Source organism: Giraffa tippelskirchi, chromosome 9, assembly GCF_054371585.1.
Source record: "Giraffa tippelskirchi isolate mGirTip1 chromosome 9, T2T-mGirTip1v1.2.pri, whole genome shotgun sequence".
NCBI lineage: Eukaryota > Metazoa > Chordata > Mammalia > Artiodactyla > Giraffidae > Giraffa > Giraffa tippelskirchi.
Genome location: NC_137283.1, coordinates 157,812,179 through 157,826,528, shown reverse-complemented (window position 1 = coordinate 157,826,528; position 14,350 = coordinate 157,812,179). Strand labels below are relative to the sequence as shown.

At 52.9% G+C, this 14,350-nt stretch overlaps 1 protein-coding gene across 7 annotated transcripts in view; it reads right to left on the bottom strand.

Moving 5' to 3' along the window:
* Nucleotides 1-271: 271 nt before the first annotated feature.
* Nucleotides 272-14,350, bottom strand: part of TMEM181 (transmembrane protein 181) — a 66,910-nt gene continuing 52,831 nt past the window's right edge. For 6 of the 7 annotated variants that reach the window (XM_081530167.1, XM_081530169.1, XM_081530166.1 and 3 more), the window contains exons 8-17: nt 12,756-12,855; nt 12,197-12,327; nt 11,889-11,980; nt 10,692-10,749; nt 7,756-7,858; nt 7,137-7,188; nt 5,542-5,624; nt 4,452-4,541; nt 3,761-3,827; nt 272-3,361 (exon numbers count right to left, since the gene is read on the bottom strand). In XM_081530167.1, coding sequence (XP_081386293.1) covers nt 3,283-3,361; nt 3,761-3,827; nt 4,452-4,541; nt 5,542-5,624; nt 7,137-7,188; nt 7,756-7,858; nt 10,692-10,749; nt 11,889-11,980; nt 12,197-12,327; nt 12,756-12,855 — 855 coding nt within the window. In that variant the 3' untranslated portion in view covers nt 272-3,282. The remainder of the gene's footprint in view (nt 3,362-3,760; nt 3,828-4,451; nt 4,542-5,541; nt 5,625-7,136; nt 7,189-7,755; nt 7,859-10,691; nt 10,750-11,888; nt 11,981-12,196; nt 12,328-12,755; nt 12,856-14,350) is intronic. The other variant, XM_081530168.1, reaches the window with a different exon arrangement.

Sequence of the window (14,350 nt, the reverse complement as noted above, 5' to 3'; positions counted from 1 at the left end):
GCAGGGCCAGGTTCACACTGCAATAAACACACCTCTGCATCACCAGATGAACTGGGAAAAGCCCTGCTCTCGTCCCTGAAGTGCCTAAACGGTCACCTTAACGCCACACGCAAAGAGGAAACCACTGTACGTAAACAGGATCAAATATTAACAATGTATTAACACCCACCAGAATGGCAGTAAAAGGTGAAAGATTTACACGATTTGAAGTTTGAAGAACCAGAGTAGAGAAACACAGTCTTTCAATGAAGCCACTCCCACAGTGTGAATCTGCTGTAAGTAAACGTTTATTGACTTCTGATTACAATGATCATTCTGTGACTGAGGGTAGTATGCTTGCTGACGTACTTCCGAGGTCTAATATTCAGCTCTAGCTTTCCCTTTGAGCCTGAAGTTTAGAGTTGTTTCATTTTACAAATATTTACAGTCCTTTTGTAAAAAGGCAGTTTTCAGTAGCAGAAAATCCTTCTGTGTTTCATAGTCTGGTGTTACATTCTTGTGTCCTACATCCAGTCCTCAACTAGATGTCCCTTTTCATCACCCCTTCTCTGAGCTTCAGTGTTTTTCCTTGTGAAGAGGATTCCAGGAAATAAGCTACTGACCATGTTATAACATAATAAACGTTAACTGTACCTTGAGTAAACAGTTCACAGAATACTTGAGGCTGGTGACATTTGTCTTGTAACCTGCCCATTTAGCAAGCTGGCTTTACATACTCAATCTGAACTTTTATTGCAACCTGTAATTATGTACAGGAACAATCTTACAAACCTTGAATATATTTTATATATCCCCTCCTTTAGCCTTTCAAATGGGGCTTAAGAGAGAAAACTGCATCACTATGCTGCTTTAGTGATTTAATAATAAATCAAGCGGACTTTATCCTCATGGATAATGAAGCTCTCTCTAGGGAAACTGAAAGGCCTATGGTCATCTTCCAGGTTCCCCAGACTGGACCAGTATAAAAAATTATCCCCAAGATGTTGTTATTCATGCCGTTACCATGGAAGAACTAAAGTCAGTCCTTTGGATTTTTAAGTTTATAGAACTCTGATAACCCTCGAAGACCAAAAAAAGAATAATTTTCTTGCTACCGTCCAAGGTTTCTGGCAGACTTGAGTGTTATAACCTAGTACCTATGGCACATGCTAAATGCTATATACTTTAAGCAAATTTTTACATGGAAGATGTAATATGTTGACATATATGATACACCAGAGAAGATAAATTGAACATGATTTAATAAAGAACTGTCTCCCCCTTAAGTACCTTCTTTTATAACTTTTCCTTGTTTCCAACTTAGTTACAAAAAGTTAATAAATACTCTCTTACTTTTCATTTCACTGACCTGATGCTATCAAGAATCAACGTACGAAGATCAATCATCAGTTAACAGTTACACTACAGGACAAGGATAAGTTGTAAAGATGCCTAAATGTGTACAGCTAAATGCCTCAGATACTTTACAATTACTGATAACAGCATTCCAAATTATGGACAGTTATAATGATTAAAAGTTGTAAACTATAACATACTAGAATACATTAATCAGCGCAAGTAACTTTTCATCAGTTTACATAAAATTACTTATAGTGAGTCTTAATAGAAGTAAGTTTGGTAACAAAATTTTTTCAATACCTCTGAATATACAGAATCAAAAAAAAGGAATCACATCATTGCAGATGTAAAAACCATGTAAACTTGAATTACCCTTGCAACAAGACAACTGTTTGAATTCAAACTTTCTTATTTACAGGGTTTTAAAAACAAATATAAATGGAATCCATATTAAAGATATGTTAAATTAAAAAGAAAAATACAAAGTCATAATAAATAGTCTTTCAGGAAGCTCTCTTAAGGCCCCAGCACTACCTGAAGTGGACTATGCCTTTGAGCTCTGCATGGTAGCTGGAGAGTTGATGCATAGATGGAGAATGTGGAGGTGCTGTTTGCAGGGTGGAACAATCACGTCCCTACCTGTTGTGTTTGCCAAGATGGCACGCATCAGGATGTGTGCAGCGCTCACAGGTGAACCGTTCAAGAGACATGAGTGTGCACGCCAGAGGAAAGGCAAAGGAAACAGGTCCACCTCCCACACTTGGCCTTGACAGAAAGGAGCTGGGGGTCTCCAGGGCCTTCTCCCAGATCCAGCAGCTCCAGACTGCACTTACATAGAGCAGTTCACCCGTTTACCTGATGGTGAACACACCTGACGACTGTGTGAGGCGTACAAGGTGGGAATGATTCCCCACAAGTTACCTTCTCCCCAAAGATGTTCTTCCATAAACCATCTAAAAATGTGTTACCTTCTTGCACCTAGTTTCAAAACGTGAAGCTGAAGAACTTTTTGGCAATAACGAATCTGTAGTATTGTATCAGTCACTTGTTTAGCTTTTATTAAAAAAAAAAATAGAGCTCTACAGGGGTACTGTCCTTCACAGAGCTACTACTGCTCACTGGAATTTCATGGGTACCCTCCTCCCCACCCCAACCACAGGGGCCTCATCCATATTCATGATGTAACGCTCACAGGCCTCTAGAAAACTCTTGACAGTGAGACTCTTCCCTGTCAACTGGAGCTGACGACCTGTCAATCCTTAAGGAACCCCGTCGAACCCTCCTCACAACTCCGAGACACTGGCTCTGCTTTGGTGGCGGTGAAGGCCTAGAACCTGCCCACCCAGCCTCCCTCTCCCCCTCAACAGCCGTTTGGTACATGTCTCATAGGAACTGACACCCGTTACCTGTCACCGGAGATGCGTGGTCATCCGCAGCCCCGTCGGCTCAGTGGGGAAGGGCCGCCCTCGTGGGGCAGCCTCAGAAACGGGCTTCCCTCTGAAGGGTCAACAGCCAGTGTCACGGGGCAGCAGAGAAAGGAGGGGAGAAGGGGGAACGCCACCATGCTGCAGGCCACACTCACAAAGGCTTTCCGGGAACTCAAAATCAGTAACCTTTTTTTTTAAAGCACGTTAATTCTCTCTACTAAGAACGGGAATGATTTCTTTCTCACCATTGAAAACAGCTTGTCTCTCATCATCTGGAATCTCTCAAAAAACGATTTGGCTGTCTAAACTTTGTCAGGGCCTCTCTTCCCAAATAAATGCCGCCAGTCTGACTGTAAATTTAGGCCCAATATTTAAATTAGTCCTCAGTTTTGGTTTTCCTTTCAAAAATGTGTAAACAAATGAGGACCAGCAGGTCTCTGCGCGTCAGACACATCGGCACCGGGCGGGTCCAGGGAAGGCAGGCTGGGGAGCGCTTGCCGAGGCGTGCAGCCGGGCCTCAGTCGCTCTCAGAGCCCTCCTTGTACTGGGCCCGGATGGCCTGGCCGTTCTGCAGGGGCATCTCTTCATAGTCACTCCTGTCACGGAAGAGACCTCTGACACCCGGGGCTCCGACAGCGCGGACTTCCTCTCCTCCACGCCACCGCGCCATCCTGACGAGAGCCTGGCCCCCTGCTCGCTCTCCCCATTCCTCTCGCCTCCTCCCCCTCCTTCAGCCCCTCCACCGCCAGGGCCGGCCGCTCAGAACCAGCGGCTCATCCTCCTGCGGTCACCAGGCGCGCAGATGCCCAGCCAGGAAGGCACGCGGCCCCTCCTGAGCACAGAAAACCAGGGGTTGCAGACACGCCCGGGTGGGCCGAAAGGGACGATACCATGAAAACCGCCTCAGAAGGATCACCAGCCTCCTAGGTGAACGCGCAAAGGCAGGCTGAGCGCTTCCCATGGGACAGAGAGCCTTTAACAGAGACGGGACTTACCCGTAGATCACGTCGTCATCCGAGTCGTTGAGCATGGAGAAGGCGGGGTTGTCTTTCAGCTGAGACTCTGAAAACCAACAAGCATTGTTGTGTCATTAGCCCGGAGAGGCCGGGTGCTGTCCTAGGAAAAGGATGAAGGTCGGAGAGAGCTGGATTCCCGTCCCCGCCTCCACTGGTCATGGCGGCTGCCCCTGCGCCGGGTTCCCCCAGGCCAGACCAACCCCTGGTCCCATTCCATCACCGCGGATGGGAGCACCGCACGCCGCTGAGGCCTCGGGCACGTGCTGGCAACTCCTCCATGGACAGCCTGTGGCCGGGGCACGCCAAGAGCTGCCTGGGTTCCAGAGAGCTCGCCCCCTTCTCATCCCAGGGCGGGAGGGCTGCTGGGTGTGCTTGGGTTTGGTCCCTGGGGAGGTGGGCTGGGGGTACATATGGCTTTCTATTGATGGTCACGGCACTCGTGTTCAACAGATCATTTCAGGGCACTTGGGGGATCGTGATGCTGTGTCAGGACCCACCAACACACTTGGTTCTTGTGTGGGGGTCTGAAACGACACAGAACCTGCTGAGCTCTAGCTGCGGCTCAGGGCTCACTGTGAGCGCCCACCTGGTCTCCCTTCTCCAGAGCAGGCTCTGTGGCCACGGCGCCCCTGCCAAGGGAAGGTGGGTGGGGGATCAGGGGGCAGCTTACCATACAGGGCGTTCTTCGAGGGCGAGTACACAAAGGCCAAAGTGTAGAGGTAAAAGTTCAACAAGCCGTAGAAAGACAAGAATTCAGCTGGTGACACCGGTCAAGGGAAGTAGCAGTCCGGGACACGGTCTCCTTGGTCGTGTCAGCTGGCCCCTCCCCCAACCAGCTAGGACCTCAGGGGTCCACGCTCAGACGTCAGGGCGCCACAGGGCAGGTCCACGGCCAGAGGTCACGGCAACCTTCCTGGGGCACCTGGAACCTCCAGGTGAGCCATGCCCTCTATCCACAGCAGGACCTGCTGCGATCAAGTCACACACAAAGGAGGGGAAGGCCACACAGAAATGGGTGAGTCAACATTGAAATGAAGAACTGGAAACAGACTCTCAAACTGGTCCTTCTTAGTCTTTTCTGGATTACAGACCCTTTAGAGAATCTGATAAAAGCTTAGTGTGAAATTCAGTTACAGAACTGTAAACAATCACGCATTGACTCCAAGGATGTAAGTAAAAGGCCCCATAGAAAGAACCCAAGACCTCCAGGGTGAACCCCAAAGTGTCCCCTGATGGATGCCACCACTGACAGCGGAGAGGGGAGCACACACCTGACCTGGTCACACATCTGAAAGGGGGCATTACTGCCGAGCAACGGGGCCTCGGGGATCACAGGAGCCCTCCCTGGAGACACTGGTATCCCCCACAGCTGGACACACCTGGGAGGTGCTGAGAGATGCCCTCTGGGAGATAAGACCGTCAAGTCAGGCCTCTTCCTCTCCTCAGTGCTCGGCAGGGAGAGGCCGAGCCTCAGCCTGACCCAAGGCTCCGATGATGACTTGCCCCTCTCCAGTCCCCGCCTCACAAAGGGGACAGCTGCGGCAGGTGCCGGGGTCCTCGGGCTTGACCCCATCTGGTGAGCGACCCCCAGGGATGGCTGAGCCCTGCAGCTGCCTTGGGGCCTCTCGCTCCGCACGGACAAGGCATGAGGCTCCCAGGGCGTGCTGTACAGGTGACCCGCCTCTTCCGGACGCTCAGAGGCCTGAAACGCTACCCACTCCACTAGGCTGTGTGCCTGACGTCCTCCCGGAAAAGGATATAATTCTGGTAGTGAGTCGACAGTTCAGCTACGAAATTGTCCTGTAACACCTGTGCCCCGAACCTTAAATACAGGATGACGATGCTGAAAAAGAAGGGAGGGACAATATGTTAAAAACATACCAAGAAACGGCACTAGCTTCATATGTCAATATACTTGCTACTTTCGCTTACTCTAGTCATGATTATTTCTGCATGGAGACTTGCGTGTGCACACACACGCACGTGCACACATGCACACACAGCCCCTCCACTGTCAAGTGTGACGGCAGGGTCCTGGAACCCAGAGCCCACCTCCCCTCCCTGAGGTCCAACCTCTGCTCCGGCCAGACCGACTGCTGAATACAACGTAAACCAGGTCTCTTTCCTCCCGGCTGAACGCCCTGCGAAGGCCCCCCATCACTGAGAATGGAACCCTGCCTCAACCTGACTTCCTGGCCACCTTGCCCTCCCATACTCCACCCCCGCACACTGCTGTCCCCGAGCCGAGCTTCAGGGCCCGACTTCAGGCGGCAGGTCCCCCACCCACCCCACTGAAGCAGCCACGGCCCCCAGCTGTCATCACATCTCTGTTTTCACCACGGCACTTCCACTCTTCATTCATTGTTTTTTTTTAATCACCACCTTCTTCCACTGGAGTATAAACACTGCAACAGGGAAGAAGGAGCCTGCCCGCCTCTTCACCAGGGCAGGCACTCCATAAACCTCTGCTGCACCAACAGGCAAATCCCCTTGAAAGTCAGATGAAGAAAGATCACAAAGCCTAAGAGCTTCGGGGGGTCAGTCCAAGGAGACTGCGGCTCCCAAGCGGTGGGCGGGGGCAGCCGGAAGGCGAGGATGTGTGGGGGTCGGGGGGGGAGTTTGTGTAGAAGGAGGTGAGCTCAGTGTGAGGCCGCACGGAGGGCTGAGGAGACTGAGTGACAGCCACACATGCGCCTTTACCTTCAGGTGAATTCAGAGGTGGAATAAAACCCAGCTCGTTTTGAAATGCCAGCTGAATTCACATGCCTCGGGGAGGGCAGTGAAGGAACCCGGGGGCCTCCATGATGCCCCCACCCTACACGGCTGGGACCCCAGAGCAGCGGTGGGGAGCCGGCCTTGAGGAGCCCCGAAGGGCCCCCACCAGGGGAAGGGGCTGATGCCCACGTCTCTGCCATTGACACAACCGAGAACCCAGAGGGAAGAGCAGACACTATGCTTCTCCTCTCAGGGTTTTGATCTCGGAAGCAAGGATGCTGGGATTCACTCAAAGACGCGGCCTTCTGCGCCTCCCTCAGGTGCAGTTCAGGGACCCCCGCTGGAGGAACGCAAACAAAACAACTCCCGCTCAGACCCATCCGAGCAGGTCACACTGGATTCTAACCCTCTGACCCGCGTTCTCCTGCGTCTGCTGCTTCCACAGCAAACGTCAGGGCAGGGAGAGTGCGGTCCTGCCTCCCTGGAGCCCTGCTTGGCAGGGGAAGGGGCCTCTGACCCCAGGGACACCTGGAGAGGAGCGCCCTAAAACTAACCCCGTAGAAGGGGACAAAAGATACTTGTGACAGTAAAACAAAAACTCACATTTTGCTTCTTTCAAGCAATAAAGTCTTCTTCTTACCTGATGACGAGCACGACAAAAGTCAAGGCAGTCAAAAATTTTAACCTGAGATCTGAAAGAGAAATACACGCTTCTTAAATCACCAAAGTGGAATTAAAATCCACTCATCCCAGAGGTCTTAAAAATAAAGAAGAAAAGAAAGCCAAACCCTCCGAACAAGACCCCCTCCCGTCTGGACCCCACCCTGTTAGTACCTGACGCCCAGGAAGACACGCTGTCCCACCTCCCCGAGTCGGGGAGGGTGCCAGCAAGGCCGTGGCCCTTACTATTCGGTTGTCACAGACTAGGGGGAAGGACCCTATGCGATCAGGTGACTTGCCCCGATTCAAAGACAAGCAAACCCCTACCCCCACCACCTCGCTCGGAAGGTGCAATTTCAGAAGGATCCAGGCAGCTCCAACAGCCACATACAGGGGCCCCCGGGGCCCCAGCTGACCTCTGCCCCTATGGCCACCCTCCCACCCTCGCCTGAGGCACTGTCCATGTGGCCCAGTTCCCCCTGCTGTGGTTCCCCCCACCCCGGCCCGAAGGCTCCGGGCAGCCCCCGCTCCGCCCTCCAGTTCCCACCTCCCCGACCTGGCAGGAAGCCCTGCACCAGGGGTGGGAGACCAGCACTCACCCACATAAGGCATGTGACCCAGCTCGGAGCAGGCCCGCACGATCAAGAACAAAAGGTACAGGATGTACACGGCTGCCACCACCATGAAGAAAACCTTCATTCCCTGGAAGGAAAGACGACGGGCCCTTGAACGACCATGGGGTCTCAAGAGTGGTCTTTCCCTCCGACGCCATAAGCAGGAAAGCCAAGCCTTTCTAAAAGGACCCGGAGCCAAGGGTCACCGCTGCGAGCACCACGGGGACACGCTGCCTCTCCTGTGCGGGCTCAGCCTCTGCGCGCACAGGCAGCCGGTTCACCCAGGAGTGCACCCCGGTCCCTGCTCATCAGACGAGCAAATGCCTCCGTGACGCACAGGCAGCTCTGGGTATGAGACCCGGAACGTCCTAGGTGCTCAGTAAATGTGGGGGCTCCTGCTTGCCCCTCCCCAGGGTGAGGGCCTGGCTCCCTGCCCTGCTCAGAAAGATCGCGATGTGGGTCCAGCCTGGATCTCAGCTTCTCTGGACCTCAGTTTTCTTTCCTGAGGACCGAGGGGACTGAACTAGACCATCTAGAAGACTCTAGGTTCTGCGACCCTGATGCAGGGAACACAGGACGACTCTCGTCTGCGGTCAGGAGCTGTGACAGTGAAGCTGGCTGACGAAGGCCAGGCCCCACTGGGCTGGGTGCGTGGTGCCCCTCCTTCTGCAGAACCTCTGCGACAGTTCTAAGCCTCCTCTGCACCTGATACCCCCAACCCCATCTTCCCGCCCCCATGCTTCCTTCTCAGAGCCAGGACCACCCCGCACAGTCAGGAGACAAAGGATCTGCTCTGCCGCCTTGGAACCTGTGACTTTGGCCTGGGCTCGGTTTTCTAGTCTGTAAAGAAAAAGGATTTCATTCATCCTGGGCCCCTTCAGCTATCTCCCTAGAAGCCCGTGATTTCAAGGGTTTCCTTTAGTAACAGGACTAGACTGCTCGGTCTGTCCTTCCTGCGAGGACTCCCAAGCCCCTGGCCCCCCTGACTGTCGGGCTGAGGAAGGGACAAGTGACCAGGGCCGCGGTGACCCTGCCATGCCGGAGCCTGGCCCAGCGCGTCACCCTCCTTCTCTCTCTCTCGATCCTCGTGACGACTCGAGGGAAGATCCCATCACTGCCCATCGCACAGACAACAGAGAGGGAGGAGGGAGCGGTGGCTGTGGCCCAGGACCGTGGGCTTCACCCGCAGGCCCGGGGAGCCTCACCAGAGCACAGGCACAGAGCATAGGACTGGCTGCCCCATGTCCTCCTGTGAGAAGTGAGCAGTGACCGTAACAGACAGAAACTCCCGAACTGTAGATTAGCATCAGTTCAGTTCAGTCGCTTAGTCATGTCTGACTCTGCAACCCCATGGACTGCAGCACGCCAGGCCTCCCTGTCCATCACCAACTCCTGGAGTTTACTCAAACTCATGTCCATTGAGTTGGTGATGCCATCCAACCACCTCATCCTCTGTCATCCCCTTCTCCTCCCGCCTTCAATCTTTGCTGGCATCAGGATCTTTTCAAATGAGTAGCCTGGGAGGTACAAACTCAACCAACAGTGTCAAATGTCATCTGTCACCAGGGGCTGCAGAATCTCCCCTGACAAGGTGTCAAAGCAGTTCCTTCCTCCCCTCCCTTCCTTAGAGTCTCCACCCCAGAGGGGCTGCCCTGAGGCCTCGCCCCTCAGGAGACACAGCCTAGAGCCTTCCTGGGGCATCCAGATTCCCCAAGGGTCCGCCCTGCCCCATCACAGCTCGGGGACAGTGTCTCCCCTGTCTGGCCCAGGACACCTCCCCCTCCTCTCCAGCTCCAGGGGCACCCCGCCCTGCATCCCAAGGCTAATTCAAAAACAAAGAGAGAGGACAAAACACAAATAAACACACCACCTCCCCCCAGTAACGTGGGCCTGTGGTCCACAAGGACACACCTGGTGGGCCCCTGCACACTGCGACACTGGTCTCTATTTCCCACGCCTTCTCTCCCTCACAAGGTCACATATCCTTTGAGAGCAAAGGTTATGATGCACTGTTCGTAAGGCACACACTGAACGACCTTCAGAACTCCTCAGAGTCACAAGCAGTGGAGTGGAGAGGCTACAGGTACTCCGCTGCCGGAGTCCAGTTAAGAATCAGCGCTGGCACCAATCCCTGTGACACGTCTGTCTCAACCACTTTTCAACACGGTATCGTCATTCATTACACTTCTCTCCTTTCCAGACAGCAGTTCCCACAAAGAACCACAGACTTTATTACCCTCTGCAAAGCTGCATGGGGAAATGCCGAAAAGTCACCTGGGGTCAGGATTCAGCTCTGGGGCTCTGGGCCTCTCCCTGCCTGGGGACAGGACTTCCAGACCCCTGGCGGAGGTCCGGGTGCCCCTCAGCCCCAGGCACCTCCACGCCTGGGCTCCGCAGAAGCTGCACCAGGATGGGCTGCCCATGAGGCACCGACACATCCTAGGCCTCGAGAGGAGGCCACACTCAGGGCTGGCGGTCATTCGCGTAAAATAAAGACGCTGGAATCAGCCTTCCCAAAGTGCGAAAAATTTCAAGACCAAGACAGCGCAGTGTTACCCGGAGCGCCAGGCCCTGGGGCTGTTGGGCTCGCAGGCCCATGAAGTCAGCCCTGCTCTGCTTCAGAGAACTAAATGAACAAAATGTTTTCTTAATTGTTCTACGATGTTCCTAGAAATCGGCACAACCTCTGTGCCCTGGTGCTTCAACCATAAACCAAGGACGGGGAGTCACAACGCAGTGCTCCTTTTTCCTACTATTCAAACACATCCCCCAATTTTCCACCCATGAACCTTCTAGGGCCCTTGTCAAATAACCAGTTAGTGAGCTTGTGTCAACAGCACAATTTAAGTTAAAAAATTGAGTCATTTTTTAAAACAGTAGATAAAAAAAAAAAATCTGCAGGTTTCACTAACAATCCTTACCTGAAAATTACCTGTGTCAACTCGATACTGGTACATTGGATCATGTAATTCATTGACCCTAAAAATACAATGTGATTAAAAAAAAAAAAGCCATGGATTAATACCTAGTTTATTTTATACTTTCTCTCACTTGGCTTTTTAAAAAACTTAACTAATATAATCTACTCGCTGACCAACCATAAAAGATTTTTGAGAAGTAAACCTTGATTCATGAGAAATCCTAAATTACCTACTGAATATACACACAACACTACTCAACTGTCCACAGTCATCAGTATTGTAAAGTACAGTATTTTTCATTAAGAAAATCTCTATACTATTTCTTTTTAACTTTAAGACTGACTTTCCAGGCACCCTTTCAATGGCATATATATGGGCACCAGGAAGCAGACGCGCACCCAAAGACAGCAATGTGCAAAGGTGCTCAGTCTGTGTCTGACTCTTTGTGACCCTGTGGACTGCAGCTCGCCAGGCTCCTCTGTCCATGGGATCTTCCAGGCAAGAATACTGGAGTGGGTGGCCATGCCCACCTCCAGGGAAAGACAGCAAGAAAGGTAAATATAAACTTCCATGAAATTCATTTCAAAATGACACTGGGTCACTGAAATGACAGGTGGGCAGGGAGAGAAGCAGATGTGAGTTAAGTCCTACCATTATTGTACCAAGAAATGAGATGGGCCAGGTTCCAAAATCATATCCCTGAGATGGAACTAGTTTCTGCAGAAAATCCTGTTTGGGTGAATCAGGCTATTACTACATTAGGCTTCTGCATGGTGCCTTTTTACTGACAGAAATATTAAAGACCAACTCTAGGAGCTGGTGTAAGGACAGGAAGGTTTACAGACACAAACCAAAGGAAAGAATCAGAACATCTGGGGACAGTAGTGAGCCAGGAGCCAAACGGAGTGTCATCCCTACAAATGAAGCCTCTGCCTCTTGGAAAGAGATATCTGAAATGATGTGGTCTTTTTCATTTTCCACCCAAGACTAGAAGAATCCTGTATACAGTGTGTAGAGACACGCTGTTCAAGCAAAAATGACCAAGTCATTCAAGTTCAAGTCACACGACCAAGCCTTGAAACCCCGGGTGACAGATTCCTTTCTGGATGAGTTCACACAACACCGTCAACTCTGAGTCTGTCCACCTTGTTCAATGCCCACCAAGACTGTGGTTTCAAGCAGAAGAAAGTTACTCACGTCTGCCATATTCCGAGGGTAACAGAAGCCAACCACAGTAATCCAACGATGAAGAATTTAGGCAAATAGAAAGTCAAACACTTCCTTTCTCCCTTTAAAAAAAAAAGCAAGTTAAAAATAGAGAAGTTGGTAATCCTTGCACACCATTACCCCATCACAGACCACACCGGATCACAGATACTCAGATCATGTCCACACGGCACACATCTTCTGTGGACTGTGGGGCTGACGACAGGTTCTCGAGGCCGAGTTCACCTTCAGGACTGTCACCAGCGTCTGGGACGGAAGGGTCAGTGCCGAGGGCTCACCTGCACCCGGACCCCATGGTACACGCACAGCCAGAAGAGCAGCAGCGCGCACAGGAACACAGACTGGAACAGGTCGTCCAGCATCCCCGGGAACCAGCTGTTCACCAGGAAGGACAGGGGGAAGAACGGGTCTGGAAGGCAAGGGGCAGGCAGGCCTGATGAAGGCGGAGCAGGCGGGGTGCCCCAGACCCGCGGGAGGGCAGAACTCAGGACGGCTTTCTCCCCAGTCAGAGCCTGGGGGGATGGTAGTGAACTAAAGGCTGTCTTGTTTTGCAAAAAACCGAAAAGCTACTGAACAGATTGCTGTCGGGATGACTGCAGAGTGCCGTCTGCTCCCGCCAGCTGCAGCTCTGGAAGAAACGCTTTCTGGGGCAGGGGACAGGGACAGACAGCTGGGCTCCCACCCTCAGCCAAGTCCTCCAAGCTGGGTGCGGGGGGAAGCTGCCTGCTCCCGCGAGTCCTGGGGCCATGTCCTCCAGCCGCTCCCTGTTCAGGGCCCATCGCCCCTGGGATGCCCTCCAGCTCTCGGCGAGGAGGGGGACCGCGCTGAAGGGCCTACCGTTGTAGAGCAGCAGCAGAGGCAAGAGGATGGACATCCACTTCTGCTCGATGCCCCAGTCTCGCATGGAGAATTTGCGGAGAGAGTGCGCGAACAGGCACTGTGAACCAGACCAGGCTCCGTCACCGTCTTGGCCACCCCACATGGCGTCCCCTGATGGCTGCTGGCCTGCATCTAAGGTCTGGGGCCAGCCCAGACCTGCTGTGCTAACCCCGGGCTGAACTGACCCCTAGACCGCCAGGGACAACCGTGAAGGAGCCTTTATTGTAGGACAGGGGTCGGACGAGGACAGTCATGGCCATGACCCCTCCGGCCTGGCCTCCTTCTGGGCAGGCTGCTTCTATCAGGAGGAACCGCCCAGGGCGGGGGCCACACACCCCCGAGGTGCGACTCACAGAGGACAGTGGCTTCCGGGGGACACCAGGGCTCCTGGAGGAAAAGCTCCAGAACGAGGCTTACAGCCATGGTCAGATGGCCAGCCTGTTTTCAAACATGTGCCTGAAGGGGCCCGGTCCCTGGGAGAGGCTTCTTTATAGCCTTTAAAGCATCACACGGTTTGGGATTTCTAGGCCTGGCATTGTTTCTTGTTTTTCCTGCAATCTAACAGAAGCAGTAACTTCCTAAGCAATTTGGATGTCCTGGGCTGATGGCCCATCTCCCCGTCTGTCAGAATCAGGCCCATTTTTCAAGTTTGAGAACACGGGGCCCTGGAGGCCAGTTCTTTGGGCCCCAGAGTCTGGCTACAGAGCCACAGGTGACAGGAATCCTTTAAGGAACAGCGAGGATCTCTGACCCGGGGTCAACGGCACTTTCCCACCTCCCCCTATCAGGGAGCTCCCCGGGGGGTGCCCTGGCCGAGGCCACCCTCTCTGAGCTCTGTGGCCGGGTGCGGCCCTCCAGCCACTCCCAGGTCACCACCACCTGGCACCTTCCTCCACGTCCCCTGGGAGCCCGTGTCCTTCCACAAGTGATCAGTCTGCGAAGCAGCAAGTCCCTTGGGTGGCAGCTGGAGCAGCCACTGCTGCAAAGAGTGGACCCATCTCCTGGACATCGGCACAGGGCAGGCAGCTGATGGGGGCAGGCCACCGCTCTGCAGGCCCCTGTCTCCTTCCTTCAGTTTATAGATGCCCACCCTCGCTGGCTGGGCCTCAGTGCGGCTGCTTGTACTGTAATGGGTAATCGTCCCCCCCAAGTCATGGTGCCCTTGTGGACAGAGACCTCGGATCCCAAAGGAGCTCCAAGCCTAGATGTCCATCCCCTCATCCTGAAAAAAGCCCAAAGGCTGAAAGGTCTGGTCCACTTCTCCAAATGTAAAGACCCAAGAACCTGCTGAGTCAGCACTCAAAGAATGTCATTCAAACAAGGCAGAACTCCTTCCACCCAAGTTACATGGTGCTTGTCACTGTACACCGATGATAATTCACTTACTAGTCAGTCACCTGTAATTACTATGACACTACCCAGAAGTCCTTACTAATGACACCACAGCATTCCTGCAGCGCGGCGTCCTGGCAGAATATAGAATATTTGGTACCATCAGGTCAGCCGACTGGATGGAGTGTCTGAGTTCAGATAAATCTCCCGCACTCTGACAA